This window comes from Sinohyriopsis cumingii, chromosome 1 (genome assembly GCF_028554795.1).
Source record: "Sinohyriopsis cumingii isolate HCF-2022 chromosome 1, ASM2855479v2, whole genome shotgun sequence".
NCBI classification, from domain to species: Eukaryota; Metazoa; Mollusca; class Bivalvia; order Unionida; family Unionidae; genus Sinohyriopsis; species Sinohyriopsis cumingii.
The window spans coordinates 49,490,103-49,508,489 of NC_142961.1; the positions used below are offsets into that span (position 1 = coordinate 49,490,103).

Sequence of the window (18,387 nt, forward strand, 5' to 3'; positions counted from 1 at the left end):
TCCTAATTGCTATCAGTTGATTAGGCTGTAAATCTGAGTGTACAGAGCAAGCTTAAACAGTCATGGATTAAGTGACTGTGCAATGGTACTCTTTATTTAGCTTTTGTTTGTAGTAAGGAAAGGACACATTAAATTATCAGTGCTGAATGAGCCAAGGAACAATCCTGGAGGGGTTATCTCCCTTACAATATTGTGGTGCCATGTTTCTTCTTCAACAACCACTTTAAAGACTTAAGTCATACCATAGTGCATGATATTTTTTAACATATTTATTCTATGTATTATTCAGTCTTTTGTACTTCATATTTAACATTTGTTTGGAAGGGTTAACCTAGGGTTTTGTGCAATTTTTAATTTTTAAATTTTTCACATTTTTCGTTTAGTTGGAACCATATAGCAACCATGGTGCCAAGGCACCATTATTGCTACTGCATACATATGTCCAAAATTGTGGGGCATAGAAAATAATTCCCAAGAAAACTGTCCGAAAATGTCAAGTTTGGGTATAGAGATTGACCATTATTCTCATTTTAGGAACAAACCAATGAGCAACTTTTAAGCTTCCAATGTACATTTGATAAAATCAAAAATTTTGTAGTCTACATATCACTTGATTTGACTTGATTAACAAACATGTAAATGCTCCAAAATGAGAAAATACCTTCATCAAAACAGCAGTTTGTCAGTTTCAGTAAAGTATGAGTTGTTAGAGCTTTCATTTTCATTTAACTTTGCATAAAATTAGAATGCTTCAGAGTTATCCATAGATTAAAGTAAACTTTTAAAGATACTTAAGCCTTCATTAGAAAAATAAAAGAATATCGCTTACTTTATTGTAAAAGTCATACAGATCATGAGGCACATTTATTCAGATAGAAATTGTTGTTTTAAAATTTAACAATCATTTTGTTTAACCAAAGTCTATTCAGTCCTGTTTATTTAATGTTCTGCACCTTAACTGTGATTAATAACCCCCTAGATGAAAATTATCAATCACTATAGACTTCTACAATGGTGGCCAGTCACAATATAGGGTAGTATGAATTTGTTTATCAATATGCATAACTTTCATTGTAACATCACACCATGCAACATTCTGTCCAGATTGTATTGGATCAGACCTCTAGCTTGATCTCATCCAAAAATGTCCATATACTTTAACATTGATTTTGCCTTGTGTACTTCTTGGGGCCTGTAAATAATGACCTTCCAAAGGAATATGGATGTATGCAGATCCAAATAAAGCAGATGATTGCCATTTAAAGGTATGTAGAATCAAATTTTAAAAGATTACACCCATTACTGAAATAGTCGGAGTTAAATGCCTGCATGACCTGTATGACTTTTACTGTAGTCAGATATCCTCAGCTGTAATGAAGAGTATGACTGAAAAGTAAGCCAATCAACAGCTGTGCTGTAATGGACCACTTGTAAAGTGGCATGCTGTGTCAACTATTTTTGCTAGAAGTAATCAAAATTCAAACTTAACTCCTGAGATCCGAATGGGTTGATTGGTAAACAGTAGAGGAGTAGTTCTTAACCCATGGGTTGTGGTTCAAAACTGCATGAACCAAAACTGGGTTGCCATTCTGTTTAGATTGTGTCACCAAGATGAGCCTTAATAATTTGAAATTTCCTATCCAACTGGTATTTTATTATGATGGATGGGGAGGCTAACACCACAAACCTAATTGGGTTCTACCCAGAAATGTTCAGAACGACTGCAACTGTGTGAATATTAATCTTGTTTGGTGATCGTGTTGTGAAGTTACTGTCTATACTTCTTTATAAGATGAATCAAATTTCAATCAAAAAGATCCTCATCTGCTGTTGCTTAATACACCTGCAGATCAGGCTCTATACTGATTACTCCTGACAAACTACAAAGACCCAGATCTTAAGGTGCATTATGCCATGGCAGATCTGGGTCTATGCATTTTGCAGTTGGACTCACCTTGTAAGCAAGTACATGTGGTAGCAGTTTGTCTCTCTCATTTTCTTTACTGTTGATGTAGAAGCAGCTTTCAGTGACAAATCGGCAAGACTGATGCCATTTTCATAAATGGAGAACTACTGTAAATTTGCATATGAAACATATGTCCCAAGTATAACATGTACTTGTGTATTACGTGAAGTTTTTCTATTGTTTGTAAAAAGAACAGATTACCTGTGGATGTTTTTTGTAAAGAATAATAAATGACCAAAATTTGTGTTGGCTTCATTTCTTTATAAACATAGTATAAAATACTAGGTTATGGTGAATCATCCTTTCTGTTTACCATAGAATCCCTAAGCTGTCTCAATTTCAAAACCACATGCTCTGCTTGATAAAAGGACATACCACAAGACATACCGCAAGACATACCGCAGCAGAGCCATTTCAACCATATGCTTCCTTTGTTAAATGCAATAACAAAGCTGTGCCAATCTGTCAATTAAAAATCAATCAGTTTTTTTTATTATTGCCATAATGTGCTGTAGAAGTTCATATTCTAAAATTATATCTATGGCAGTTGAAGAGTTTACTAAACAACAACCATGCCATGCTTCGTAAGTTAGTAAGTTATTAACTTGAACATGTTATGTTGATCTTCTCTTCTTGTTAATATATCATGTGTATCTGTGTGTGATTTGGATTTTTAATGTAGCTTTAAAAAAATGTTCAGTCATATCACTATGATGTCTGCAGTGTGGCAGTTTATAGTGATGTCTAGCATTGAGGCATCATACTGCAGACATGTAGCATGATGTCCCACCCTGTCACATTATCCTGACACCTGGCCGACCAGTCCTAATAGTAACCTGTTAATGCCAAGTGCCTAGTGAGGCAGCAGCTAGTACCATTTTTAGAAGTCTTTGGTATGACTGGTGTTCGAACCTGTGACCTCCTGCATCTGAGGTGGATGCTCTAATCACTTAAACCACTGGAGCGGTCTGTTAGTATATCTTTCAACTTCAAAAACATGTGTCTGAAATGTAAAACATAACTTATAATCAACATTAGACTCATTTACTGTTTTGAACTTGGTGTGTTGTATGAAAAAGGAAGTTTTAAAAATATTATTCATTGTGGTAATACAAGTAAAACTCAAATTGTATAGCATGTTGATATATTGACCTGGGGGGTTGAGGTTGGGTGTGGTGGGTGTAGTAAGGAAAAACTTTGATAACCCGCATGTTATATTAATTCATTGAGTCAAACCTGTCTACAGCAACCACTGATGGAAAAAGGCAAAAGTGGCCTTTGTAGGCAGGTGATCTCTAAAGGCAGGTTCAGCTCTCAAACTTGGTTCATGACAAATTTATGTACTATGAACCAAATAGCATTAGCATTACTATTAGTAGTATTATCATTATTGTAATTTCACATGTATTATTATTAGCAGTAGTACCAAGATACATGTACATGTATGTAGTTTAACTATTTAGCAGTAGTACCAAAATACATCTATTTAGTTAGCTATATTGCAGAAAGAAAAGTAACAAAATTTAATAAAATAACTTCCACACAAGGCTAATGTACTTTCATATTAATCCATCATGTACATTAAATCATAACTAAGCCTTTAAAAGTCTGATCTTAATTTGTTTTGTGTATATCTCCATCCCCATTTCAGTCATTAATTGACCGCTTACCTGAAATTGTGACTGACTTTTTGATAGGGCAGATGATATCATTAGGCATGAAAATAGGTGTTCATACTTTAAACAATTAATAAATTAAGCTGTTGTGCACACTCACATAAATAAAAAGACAGTTGGCTTATGCTTGCAACCTTTGATGACCAGGGACTGAAAAGAAGCTTCCTGTGGCTGTTGTTAGTAGCACCTAAACCATAAGAGATATCACTAGTGCAGTGTACCTTGATTTGGAGATAGCATGTTTTTTGTTTTTCATTGAGATAGCTTTCATTCAAAATCGTAAAATACCAATAAATACCAAATTGCTTTTGAACCTAACAGGCTGACACCTTTGAGTTTACTGGATTATGTTAAGTACAACTGAAATATGAAATATTTATACATCAATTCACATAATATACTTGGAGTGGTCATTCATGATATGCTTCATTGACAGTGGAAGGTATTGTGAAACCACTGCATGGTTAAGAAACACATGCTTGCTGACCATGAAAGACAGGTGACCACTGATTACATGATATTTATATAGGAAATTTGATAGGGAAATTAGAATGGCTGTTATGACCAGATGACCACTGAACTCAAAGGTGTGACTGTTAGGAATGTATATTATTTTTCCCAATGAGAATCTGATAAAAAGAACCCCAAATGTAAGGCACACGTTAGTGTTAATGCTGCATGAATTTTGTAATATACTAAAAAAAATTGTGACTGGTTAGTGGTACATATATATATTAGATACTTTCATTAAATTCTTTTTATTAGACTTTTAAGAATCCTGTTTGGGCAATAACAAGACTTTATGAGGGACCAGTCATCTCAAAGACTTGTTTCATGTAGGACTGATTCAAATGATTTTCAGCATTTTGGTATTAGGAATAAATTTATGTATACCCATATTTTTTTCTTCAATTTATGTGCTTTTTAGTGACTATTTTGTTTCATCTCTGAAGAAATCATTTTAGAGACAAACTTCTTACTGCCATTGATGCAGATTTCTCTTTTGTCAAGCCAGTTGATGTTAACTTGCAGATTTCAACAAAATATAAGAAACAAACTTAAAAAATCTTATTTTCAGACATTTTTCCATAACCTATGGTAGATAATCTTAAAAGACTGTCTGTTATAAGCAGTGTATGATGTCATTCTCTTCATTCTTTAGATATTAGGCACTGTATTAAAGTTACATTTCTTTTTCTTAATGAAATATATCACTGGTATTTTTAAGTGTGTCAGGAAACTTAGGGGGCATTAAAAAAAATAAAAAAAATAAGGGGAATTTGCAAACCAAGGATGTTCAGAAAGTTGGCAAAGATGGCATGCCATACATGTACCATCTTATGCAACTAGCGTAACTGATTTACTTTCACATGATTATTTGTTGCCCCATTCTAGCATTGTGTTAGCACAAAAATGGACATTTGCTTAGTTAAACTTTTGTTTTAAGTCCATTCAAAACAACCTAGACTTTCTCTGGATATGGATTAGTTCCCTTGAAATCTTTCATAATTTTCTAAATTTGTTGATATGTTTAATACCAATTTTCATGTATCATGTCTCGTTTGTGTCGTAAATTGCTACTTAGATTACAGTGTTGCAAACAATCAACTCTGCTTTAAGTCCCTGATTTTGCAGTGAAAATGTATGAACTTTTTAAAACCTATTTGTCTCTCCATATTTATGATGAAATTGTAAAGAGTTAAATGTGATCTTGGATTTTCAGTACGGGATTGCATGGATTGTAACTGTTTGTATACATGTAATGGGTTCTGTGCCTCTGGGAATGAGACCAGTGGTGTTCTTTGGAGTCATAAAAGGGGATACTGTGTTATGTTACCTTATAATGGGTACATTTCATGGAAAATAAGATTCTTGCAGTATAATGGGATCCAAGACTATGCCAATGTTATATCAGGCATAGTGTTATAATGAGTCACTTTATATTGAGGGACTATATACTCTACAGCAGTATGTATGTATGTATGTATGTATGTGTTGCAATAGGACCCACTATGTTCTCTACCCACCATATATGGGGGGGGGGACACAGCATTTTAGAAGTATAAGGAAAATAATAATACATAATGCACTTCAAAATGTGATAATCTTATTTGCTTCAACAGTTTTGCCACCTTAACATTGTTGTCTGCATGACGTACTTTCATATTTTTGTTGGACATTAACATTATTGTAAATTTTTTATATTATATTCTCAAGTAACTCACAACAACTCTAATATGCTGGAATAAAAGGTTAACCTGAATTGAGCTGCATATAGAATTTTCTGTTCCAGATCTTGCTCTCATTTAACTTTATTGTACGCTCATTATCTACTAGGAGCCTTGGGTGGTTGAGTGATTGAAGTCACTCATCTTTACAGGTCACTGACATCTCACCTCTGTCTTTGTGGGTTCGATCAAGCTCAGCTTGGCCAATGTGCGTATATGAGAAAGCTTGCCATTAGCTTCCTGTGGGTCAGTGGTTCTTCCTGGGGATTTTTCTGGGTTCTTCCTTCAACAGATATGCTGGCCACCATATATAGCCTATCATGTGCTGAACAATGGTGTTGAACCCACAAAAACACAAATCATTACCTACCAACATTTATTAGAAAAAAATACTTTTCTTTTCAAACTAACAAATCATTCAAGTTGTGTATTTGCATGAATCTAGTCTCTTTTGTCATTTTTTTCCACCTCAGAATAAATTAAATCTTCCTTGCCATATTGGTGACTTTAATCTTAAAAATACTTTACACTAAGGGCCATCAAATACATGTACATAACACTGGAATTCAGCCAACTACCACAAATCTTTAATGTTTTAATGGCCAGGTACTTTGTTTTAAAATGTGTATTCAATCTTACAGTTTTTATCACCTTTCATGACTTTGGTCATTCCTAGTGTCAGCAGGGACATGGATGGACATTGAAAAATAGTAGATACATTTGTTTTATTGTTTTCTGTCAAGAAAATGTGCCCAAGTAATCTGTGATGATGAGCACAGGTAATACAGGGTCAAGATTTGGGTGAGATAGGTAAAAATATGGAAAACAAATGAAACTTTGCTCATTGTGCAACACTGTGGAGTTTATTGGCACATCCAAATAGTTCTGGCCATATCATGCAAAAATCCTTTGAATACAAGGTCATATTCTCCAAATAAACTTGATTTTTTAAATAGACCATGACCTCATTTGGAATGTCATCACAGGATGCATCCCATGACAAAACAGTTGCTTCTACGAATTAGTCACCTTTTATGACATGCAGTACGGTATGTGGATATATTGTTGTCAACCAATGCACCCGGCCAGCCATCCCACTTTTCTATTTGAATCATAATAATGGCCAGTGTGCACCTTGACTTTTTTTTAATACAATGTCCAGCATATGATGGATTTGTCACTTTTTTTATGAAGGTGCGAGTCATCTTGATTAATTTTGAATATAGTTGATGTAAATTGGAAGAGATCTGCACACTTATAACCAGGAACAGATTGGAATCGATTTGACATGAAAGCAATCTAACCCATTTCAGAGGTAAGATATGTAATCAAAATGCCTTCATAAATGATCTTTAATAACTTGCAGTCCAATTACTCAAATACAGTAGATGTTGAACCACTATACAAAAGCTATCTAAGTGGCCATTCTAATTTAATTCTGTAGGCTGGTGCTTACTATTGCAATGGATTATACTGTGAATTCATTCATAGGTGTGATTGTCTCAGTTTTGGGGAAAATGACATTTTTATTGGTACTTAAATTCTTTGGTTTGTGGAAGAGTGATTTTGTTCCATGGTTGGTGGAGGAGTGATTTTGTTCCATGGTTGGTGGAAGAGTGATTTTGTTCCATGGTTGGTGGAAGAGTGATTTTGTTCCTTGGTTGGTGGAAGAGTGATTTTGTTCCATGGTTGTTGGAAGAGTGACTTTGTTCCATGGTTGGTGGAGCAGTGATTTTGTTCCTTGGTTGGTGGAACTGTGCTAAATCTGAGCTTGACAGGATTTATAAACTTCAGAAACGAGCAGCACGCATAATTTTAGATGCATTTATTGCTCATCCCTCAAAAGCATTGTTTACAGGACTCAAATGGTTCATTATAAATATATGACAGGATAGATTTTCACAAGGCAGTTCTTTTATATAAATGTCTTCATGGAACTGCACCAGAGTATCTTCAGGACTTATTCAGTCATTTTTCAACACAATACTAGTTGAGATCAATATCACATGGAAACCTTCTAGCACCAAAACCAAGAACAGAGCAATTTAAAAAGAGCTCCCAATACTCTGGTACAGTTCTGTGGATTCCACTACATGTAAAATCAGCTGAAAATATTAGAGTTTTAAGAAGAGAGATATCATGAGCATGTATGTGTTTCTAATAGATAATGGAATTAAGTACTTTAATATTAAACATTTTAAAATACACAGTAATTATTACTATCTTCATACAATGTGCATTTTTATACTCTCCTTAAGAGGGCCTCAAGGGAGAATAGTCCTTGACTAATGAGTCACCCTCTATAAATAAAGCATTATTATTATTATTTTTATTATAAGTGATTTTGTTCCACATACGGATCATCATTTGACAAGTCTTTCTATTCATGGTTTAAATCAGCCATGAAATCTATGAAGATTGGTACCCCAAGAAAAATAGAGAATTGTTTTTCATTTCCTTTTACTGTCTTCTTTGGTTTAAGGAAAATAAAATCTGTACTCTGTCTTTGCATAAGTTAAAAGTTAATGTCAATTCTTTATTTGTGGGGTTCGAAATTAATTGATTTTATTCTTTCTATAAATTGCAGATTTATATACACCTCAATACAAAACTACAAAACTTCAAAAATAAATGAAATCAGAGTACTTTTGAGACCATGAGGTCTATTTTTTGTAATCAGATTAAAATTTAATCCATATACACTGAGAAGTTATTTTCCTTACATCATTAGATTTCGTTGAGAACTCGTTACTACTATGTTGAGAACACAAGGTGATAAAGCCATTTTATGAATAAGGTGCTCCCTTTCAGCAGTTACTCAGACCAGGCATTGTAACCTGTCGCTAATTTTTTCCCCACTTATTTATGTCATGGGGTGTGGCTTTAAAATCAATTATCTGGCCCATGCCCTGAAGAAAGTAGTACATGCTCATAGACAAAAGATAATAAATTAGGTTTGACAGAAAGTTTAGATACAATCAAAAAGTGCAGACATTATTAGAGATTTGGTTTTAAGTCTCATGTGTAACTGTGACCAAACTAGGAATACCCTGCACTTGGGTAAGGAAGAACCTGTTGTTTTGGGGTCTACAGTTTAAAGTTTAAGGCTACTAAATAAAAGAGGAAAAATGCTCAGTAACTATTGCTAGATCATATACTTCAGGTAAATTTTGATGACTTGTTATGGGATAAGAACTAAACCTATCCATATTGGAGTCAAAAGGTGATGTGTGATGTGATGTAATTTAGATTTTTAACTTAGCTTTAAAATTTTTTTAGTCATATTGCTATGATGTCTGCAGTGTGGCAGTTTATAGTGATATCTAGCACTGGGGCAACATGCCGCAGAGATGTAGCATGATGTCCCACTCAGTCACATTATTCTGACACCAGGCCGACCAGTCCTAACACTAACCTCTTAATGCTGAGTGCCTAGCAAGGCAGCTGTTAGTACCATTTTTATAAGTCTTTGGTATGACTCGGCCAGTGTTCGATCCCGCAACCTCCCGTATTTGAGGCAGATGCTCTAACCACTTAGGCCACCGGAGCGGTGGAGTCAAAAGGTTAAAGATCAAGGTCACTGACTGAAAGAATAAAAATCTTTTAACAAATCTTCAGTTCTACACTACATACAGTCTCTGTGCTAGGCTTGATACAGATGCTAGGCTTGCATACAGGTCAAGAAAGACACTTATTTGTTTTGTGATCAAAACTTCAATGCTTAAGGTCACTGTGATTAGAAGAAGAACAATGTTAGCAAAGTAACTTTACTTTTTTACCACCTATCCAAACCAACTTTAGTGTATGGGTGAGAAAGAGTCTTATTAATTTTTGGGTACAAAAATCAAAGGTCAGGGTCATAGTGGCTCAAAGATTAAAAGTCATCACTACGCAAGAACTGTAATGACGGGTTTTGTTTTTGGATGAAACCTAGAGCATGACTTGCATTTAGGGTAAGGTTTGGTTTGGTGTTTTATGGCACAGCATCACAAGTAGCTTATTGAGTGTGAAGGCAACCGGATTATGGTGCTATGATCAAGGATGCACCAAGTGACCAACCCAGTCTGATGCAGTGGTAACATTTGAAATTATACCGTTTCAGTCCAACATGCAAACCACTTAGCCACAGTGGGCATTTATTGTTAGAATGACACCTTTAGATTGTTGAGATCAATGATCATTGTCAAAGTCAAAACAGAACGCCATGGTTTTGGCAAGGTAAGTGTAGTTCTAGACCACTGACATCTATAAACATACATACTCTGGTAGTGCTGACATAAAGCAGCACTCCAAGCTGCAACTAAAATAGTAGCAATTTTAACTTCAAAAAATATTGAGAATTAGCAATTGAAAATTGTTAAACTTGCTGCAGAATTGTTATCAATCATAATGTGGAAACTAGAAAATGACATAAACACATTTTTAAGTGTAAGTATATACCACATTCAATGCTAACAATATTTTTGCAGGTGCAATTTCATTCATTAAGTCTCCATCTTTACATGTAATAGTGTGGCTTACAACCTACAAGTTACCAGTTTAATAAATGAACTGTGCAAAGAACACCAGCTAATGGTGCAGATTTAGAAGTAATACAGATATGGAGACAAAAATGGAGAATTTAGTTTGCAGTAATTATGGTCAAACTACCATAAATGCAGGTATGGCTGAGGCTTTATTGACATAAACTATTATCAGAACGAATTTAAGGTTAAGCCCCTTTATCATTGGGGTTATGCAATTTGTACAGAAAAGGTTTACAAAACTCTAAATGCGAATTTTAATGGTTGGTCTAAGGTGATCAAGGTTAAAAATAACTGTATGCCTTTTGGCTGTTACTCATTACCTTAACAAACCTTCACTTTCTTTCATCTGCTACAATTAATTCTCATTCTCTATGGCTACTACAGTTTGAGAGGCACTTGGGGACTATGCAAGACTATTAAAGCATGTTGTGGACTTATAATAGGAACTTGGGCACTATGAAGGACTATTAAAGCATGTTGTGGACTTATAATAGGAACTTGGGCACTATGAAGGACTATTAAAGCATGTTGTGGACATATACTGGGTACTTCAGGCACTATGAAGGACTGTAAAAAGCATTTTCTGGGCATATAATGCACTATTCACACTGGTAGAACTCTTGTTACTGTATAAAAAATTTCTGTTAATTGTATCAACCAACTTGCATTTGCTATAAATCTAAATTGGAGTCTATTCACCTGCTGTCACTGGTGGTATTTTTTTAGTTGTTTGTTGGTTTGTTCATGCAGAAACATTCCACTTAGATTGGAAAGCAATATGGCTTAGTGTTGTGCTCATGCTGTGTACTGTATATACTCATGAAAAAGTCATATCCAGTTGTAGACTGCATAGATCCAGATTTGCTGTTACGTGATGTGCTGGCAGATCTGGCAGTTTCTTAGGAGTAATCACTATAACAAATAATATAGACCCTTAGTTGTCAGTGCATCATGCAACAGTAAATCAGGGTCTTTCTTGTTTGCAATTGAACCCGACTTACACGAGTACATGTCTGTGTGGTAGTACAGAGTGTTTTGCTGGTACAAGTTTACTTCAGTTATAAGTGTTAGAATACTATATTCTGAAGTAGCTCAGTTGATTCATTTTAATGTGAGAATTAAAAAAATGATTCCAGTCTTTAGTTCTTCACAATAACAAGTGCACACCCATGAGAAATACAGAGCAATTGTTTTTTTTCAGTGGTACAGTGTTCAGGTTGACTTTATTATTACAGTCCCTGTATAAGCTTCCAGTATTTCAAGTTCATACACAGCAATTGGTTTCTATCATTGGTACGGTGTTCAGGTTGACTTTATTATTACAGTCCTTGTATAAGCTTCCAGCATTTTAAGTTTATACACAGCAATTGGTTTCTCTCAATGGTATGGTGTTCAGGTTGACTTTATTATTAGTCCCTGTATTAGCTTCCAGCATTTCAAGTTCATACACAGCAGTTGGTTGCTATCAATGGTACGGTGTTCAGGTTGACTTTATTATTGCAGTCCCTGTTTCAAGTTCATACACAGCAATTGGTTTCTATCAATGGTATGGTGTTCAGGTTGACTTTATTATTACAGTCCCTGTATAAGCTTCCAGCATTTCAAGTTCATACACAGCAATTGGTTTCTATCAATGGTACGGTGTTCAGGTTGACTTTATTATTACAGTCCTTGTATAAGCTTCCAGCATTTTAAATTCATACACAGCAGTTGGTTTCTGTCTATGGTATGGTGTTAAGGTTGACTTTATTATTAGTTGCTGTATAAGCTTCCAGCATTTCAAGTTCTTACACAGCAATTGGTTTCTATCAATGGTACGGTGTTCAGGTTGACTTTATTATTACAGTCCCTGTATAAGCTTCCAGAATTTCAAGTTCATACACAGTATATACACTCGTCTCACTATTACCAGTAAAGTACCACATGTGTACAGCTGCACAGGGCCATAGAGATCGATCACAGGCCCTGGGGTAAGAAACACCCGGGCCTTTCATAGTTCTTGTTCAAACAAAAGTTTTCTTTTATAAAATTAAAAAGTGTTGTTAGGCCCGGGCCCTCTTATGGGCCTGGGCCCTTGTGATATATCCCCGGTTGCCCCCCTCTCCTTTGTTGGCCTAGCGCCTCATAAGTAATGGCAGTTCATTTTGGACTTGGGTAAAATAATACTGGACTTCATTAACTGGTGACGTTATTATCAAGAAGCAAGGCAGATGAAGAAATATGCTACATTACAAAGTTGTCAGATGCTAATTGGCTGATGTTGATAAAAGATGAAGAAATATTTAGTTACAACCTTGCTGACATAGGAGAGCATTTGGATGTCAGTGAATCCCGGCCACATGTTTTACTTAGTAATTAGTATATTAAATTGGTTATTCGTTCTTTCATTCATATCTGATCAGTTGATTTATCACTGTAAATTTTATTTTGACTTACTTAAAAAACTTTAGCTGTTTGAGTTACACATGTATTAATATCATCCTAGCTAAGTGTCAGAAGATACTGGACAAAACACAATCACTTGTGCAGAAAGAGATCTATGTTCTATATATGTAATTGAAGGATATATAATATACTGAGTTAATTGTCTTTAACTCTTGACACATGGACTCTCCATTCAGTGTCACTCAACCGTATCAGATTACAAGGGATCTGCTTACAGCTATGTTTTGTTTGGATGACAAGAATATCACACAATTTGGCATTCTTAAATGTACACTGTATGTAGATATATTAACTAAAACAGTCAGCAGCATCCTTTCCATAGGAAGTATCAGCACTGGGTGCAGTAGATTTATTTATTGTCTGACCAGCACATTTTTTATTCATTGTAAAAAATACATCCACAGTATAACTGCTTCAAACAGTAAAACTGCATACTGCACCAGAAGGATTTGGAATTAAAGGACTTATTGAAGAGAGATAAGTCTTGCCTAGATAATCCTTGCCAACGAATAAGCATCAAACGGGACCAGCTTCTAACTTGTGGACCTTGAAATTATATTGACTTACCATATTGACTAGGTGTGTAAATCATCAGACCTGAATATGGGATCAATATGTTATATTTATACAGGACAATATTCCACACTTGACACCCTATCTACTTTGCTTAACACTGAGACATGAAGAGTAGAAACACTGACATCTTTATAAGTGAAAACTCTTTATTAGTTCAAACTTTCACACATGGAATAAATTGATGAAGGCATTTGTGCTTTTTCAAGAGGTTGGGCAAATAGAGAATACAGAGACATTTATAACTCATTCCTCAGTGGGTTTGTATTATCTTTGTTTATTCGGGAAACATGTATTTGACAGCTGACTCGTATGGTTCAAAACAATAGTTTCATTTTACTGTGATAGTAATAGATATATGAGTATCACTCTCACTACTATAAACATATTGTCTTGGTGAGAAAACCTTTTGAGAGCAGTGCATAGAAGGTATGTGCATTACATGCATTTATATTAATGTAACATTTTTTACTTTTTCAAGAGGATATTACTGGTTCTTTGAAAGAAGTTCTCTGGAGTATTAAAAAGGTTTATAGCAGTGTCACGTGTCTGATGTGTTTGTGCCATTTCTTCAAGTTTTACATGTGATTTGTAATTGTGTAGCATTTTTCACACCAAACAAATGAACTACCACTAAAGTGTATTGCTATAAGGATTGTACATGCATATTGGTTGAATGGCAAAACCTGGTTCTACTTCTGTGCATTTGAGGATGTCATAAAGAAAATCAGTGTTATAACCTTATATGCACGAGGTTTATCTACAAGACTTCTTTCCCCCCTTCATTCTTCGATATTGTTGAAAGATGGATCACATATGTATCTTCTATGTGTCAAGTAAACCCAGATATGAAGAACACATTGTACGTTATAGAATTTCTTGACATCTAGGTTCTGAGCCTTCATCACAGAAAGTTCTAATTTTTTTCTCCATTTGTGTTTATGGTCTTTAAAACATAACCCAAGGTACATTTTGATGCAGTTATGTACTTGGTAACTTATAAAACCATCACTGCAGTGATAGTTTTAGCTAATGTTGCTCTTTGTGTGATTAAATGCAATATTGGATTACTTTGAGACCTTACGTTAATGTTTCCAATACTTCTCCCATAGAGAATTTTATATTGTCTCAAGAGTGAACAAGGAATTTGCCCAAGTTGAGATGACTGCAAGTGTACATCACCATATGGAGTGAATTTTTGGATTAGTTGATGAAAAGATTTCTTGCTTCCATTCACCTGAACTGGCAGAATGTTAAAGTAATTTGACATACTTCAGCTTGAAGTGAGTCATGTGGGTTGATTAAGAACTTCAGATGAATACTAACAAGCTATACAGGTGAAAATACATTCACTTGAAGCCTTAAAATACTTTGTTGATTATCTCAGTATTTCTTCCTGAAACTTTAGAGTTTAAAGAGACTTGATTGTACTGCATGTATATATATCTTAATCACTTGAACAGATACTTCAGGTGTAAATATATGTTTTCAAGATTACAAATTTAGCTGATCAACAAGAAGTGGAGGTACACATTTTCCAGCAAGTTGCCTTGGATTTTATTTGTTTGAGGTGCCTTAGGATCACATTTGATCTGTGCCAATAACTGGGAAGCCATGACCTGCATTTTTGGCAAATGGTAAGAGTTGACCTAGCTGACCTTTTTTACTATCTAGGCCCTGAGTGTAAACATTCATATTCTCCTGTCAGTGTCTTAAGCATTTTCTCCTGGTAATCTGTTAGCATAGAAAGTTATTTTAACTGTATTGTTTAGTCTTGGCAGATTGTTATGGAATTAAAAGTTCATTGGATATTTCGGTTTGATAAAGTTTGGTAACCTGTGTTGAAATAATAGCTGATATTAGAAAATAGTAATGCATTTGTATTAAAATGTGTATGTATATGTAAGAAGAAGATATGACTATTGATTTGAGTTGAAAACTAGTTGTTTGATGTCTTCTTTTTAATGCATCAGTTAATTTGGAAACTTTAACATTAGAAGTAGAGTTAAAAATTGAAAATTAAGATTAATTTAACCATAGGACTTTGACAGATTGTGAAATTTTGATGATTTGAATGGAGATCTTGCATCATGATAGTCCAAGACAAGAACCAGGAGTTGGCATAATGTCGTGACTGGATTTATCATTGCAGTGAATGAATTTGCTACCAGTCATGTGTATGGCTATCCACAACATCAGACATATTTCAGAATAAGGAAGTACATGGCTACCTTGCAGCCTAGTCCAAGCTTATTTATGCCAGGTCACCAAATGTACCCCCAGAGGATAGTTCGACTCAGACTTGTCCACGGCCACCGCAGACAAACCCTTCCATTTATTGGGTGAGTTGATGGTGTTCCAGTTAGCTCATTTTAGATATACTAGTTAAAGATCAGATGAGCTTAGCGATGGCCTTTTATCCATCATCCATTTATTATGGCTGCTCCTCCGTAACTAGAATTGGATTGGCAGGAAACGTTATATTCATATTCATCTCAGTCTAGCTGGTCCTAAATGAAAGTATTCTTCAAACTCATGGCAGCCATTTCAGACATCTTCTTATCACTTTATATCCTAAACTGATCATCATATGACCATGGGGTTTTCACTAAAAGACTTTTAACATTATTAGATGGTCCAAAATGAAAATGGTGCAGATCTGACCTCTGACATGACTGCCATGATGTTCCTGAAGAAAAATGGTTCTGGTCTGACCTCCAGCATAGTGTCCATCTTGAAAATATTGGTTTTAATGGCAGGAATACCATTGCTATTAGGTAGCATGCTATTTTTTGTGCTGAAATGCCTTGTCCATTTGATGTGAATAAATCTTCCCAATGAGTGGAGGATTGTCATTAAGACATGGTCCACACATCTCACACGCTAATGCGTAGAGCAGTAATCTTTCTCAAGGATAATGGACATGTGTCTAATTTGTGATGAGAGAAGAATTGCTTTTTGCTAGGGCTTCGCTATCCTGCAGCCTTTCATTCAACAAATTTGTATATCCTGGTGTTACATGTATCCTCTCAGTCTTCATTTTACTTGCCCTTTTAGAATATTGTTTTTTAGGGGACCAATTAGGTTGCCTTGCTGTATCCCAGCCCTTAAGGGTTTGGGTACACTACTATTCAGCAACAGTTAGAGCTGCTTATGCAGCAGAGACCCCATCCTAACATAGATGGAATTACTTATTCATTCTCCTAAATAATTCTGTAAACACCAAATTTGGTATATTTTCATCATCATATATTGATATCACTTGCATCACATTATTATAGAGAGTGTGTGTGTGTGTGTGTGTGTGTGTTTGCAGTTAATTGCTTATTTAACAAATAGATGGCATTCTTTACTACATCATAACACATTCATTTTCATTGTTTACCTTGTACATGCACCATATAAACAACATGGAAGTTCATGTATGACATACTGAATACATGTTATCATTATTCATTGTTTTCTTGCAGGACATTTGTTTCTTTGGAAACAATGTTGGATAGTCTGGGTGGTAAGTATGGCCACAAAATGTGCCCTTGAGATACTCACCCAGACTGCCTCACTTGTTCACACAGAGAAATCCCTACATTTTGTAAATTATGATCAACGAATATGGAATCTCACCAATTCCAGATGCACATATAAACGATGGAAACAATGCCCCTCCATCAGAAGTAATTAACTTTTTAATATCATCAATAAATTACCGTTGCTATTGTGTTGCTTATGCTTTTTCGTGTCAAACTACTGCCAACCTTTGGGAGTAATTACACCCCAGCCCACACACATTGGTGAATTATCTGTATGACACAATCCACTGGTGCACCTGGTTTGCATCTTTTTCAAGGATGCCTAGCTATATAGACATTATTACCTAGATCATCTCTCATGGTTCTTCCTCAGCCATTAATACTGGCTGCCATGTATATCCTATCTTGTGCTGAAAAATGGCGTTAAACCCTATGACAACAACAACAACCTAGGTCATCACCAGAGAAAATTGAACATAGTGTTTACCACCTTAATGGTCTCCCTTACAATTAATTCAAATTTTTGTGTTACACCATCCATTCCTTATTTTAAGTTATGTGCTGGTAACCTTTTCTTACTTTTTGAATTCAGTTCTTTAAAGAACATACAGTTACCATATGTTTTCCCCTTTAGGGATTTAGTACACAGTCTTCCTTTTAAATATATAACAGAGGTACTGGTAAGTACTTGAGTTAAGAAATAACATGACAATTTATTCCTCTCACTCAGAAGAATCTTGTTACTTGCTCAGAAAAATCTTGTTATTACAGATTGTTATTGTTTTCTTCAACACATATATTAATAACATCATTGCTAGCAAGAAGAGTGAAGAAAATATCAACTGTTATTGCATGTGTGTCTGCATTTTGTATTTTTCCTCAGTTAAAGGTTGCAGCGAAAAACAAAAGTATAACGACAGGTGAAATGGTTCTACAATTGTTTACCTAGTGCATACACAGGGGTATACTAAGCATTCATTGCAAACAACCAGGTGAGTGTACATGTGACATTTAAATATATTCTCTTTAGTCCCTTTAAAAAATTAGAATAATGTTCGGACAGAGTAGGGCAGTGGGGGACACTCACCCAGGCTGCATCAATTTCTCAAGTACGAAATGGAATTTTTTTGTGTGCACATCACAAATTATGGCCTTCTGAAACCTGGAATTTAAGCTTATTCCAGTCATACTTATGGGCAGCAGAGGAAACAGAAAGTTACCTCCCCTCATCATCAGTCTTTTGGGGTTTCTTTCACAGACCCTCTTCCCTGGGGGTGGGGTGAAAAAAACTAAATTCTATGAGAAGATTAGCTCTTAAGCTCAGATGAGCACTTCAAGGTCCCAGGACTTTATGGGACCAACTTCTTTGTCAGCATATGAGGGTCCTCCAGAGGAGGGACAGAATGTTTGTGGAATTGATCGCTTTTTCCATGAAAAGGAGAT

The 18,387-nt window shown here is 35.2% G+C and overlaps 1 protein-coding gene across 7 annotated transcripts in view; it reads left to right on the forward strand.

Annotated features, from left to right (window-relative positions):
• LOC149806839 (uncharacterized) overlaps positions 1-18,387 on the forward strand; it is a 247,442-nt gene that overhangs the window by 80,734 nt on the left and 148,321 nt on the right. The window contains exons 1-2 of one of the 7 annotated variants that reach the window (XM_089958518.1): positions 14,828-15,051; positions 15,567-15,756. The exons of 5 other annotated variants lie outside the window; for them this stretch is intronic. In XM_089958518.1, the coding sequence (XP_089814644.1) occupies positions 15,638-15,756 (119 nt within the window). In that variant the 5' untranslated portion in view covers positions 14,828-15,051; positions 15,567-15,637. Of the gene's footprint in view, positions 1-14,827; positions 15,052-15,566; positions 15,757-18,387 lie in introns of those variants that run through there. One more of the 7 variants, XM_089958526.1, reaches the window with a different exon arrangement.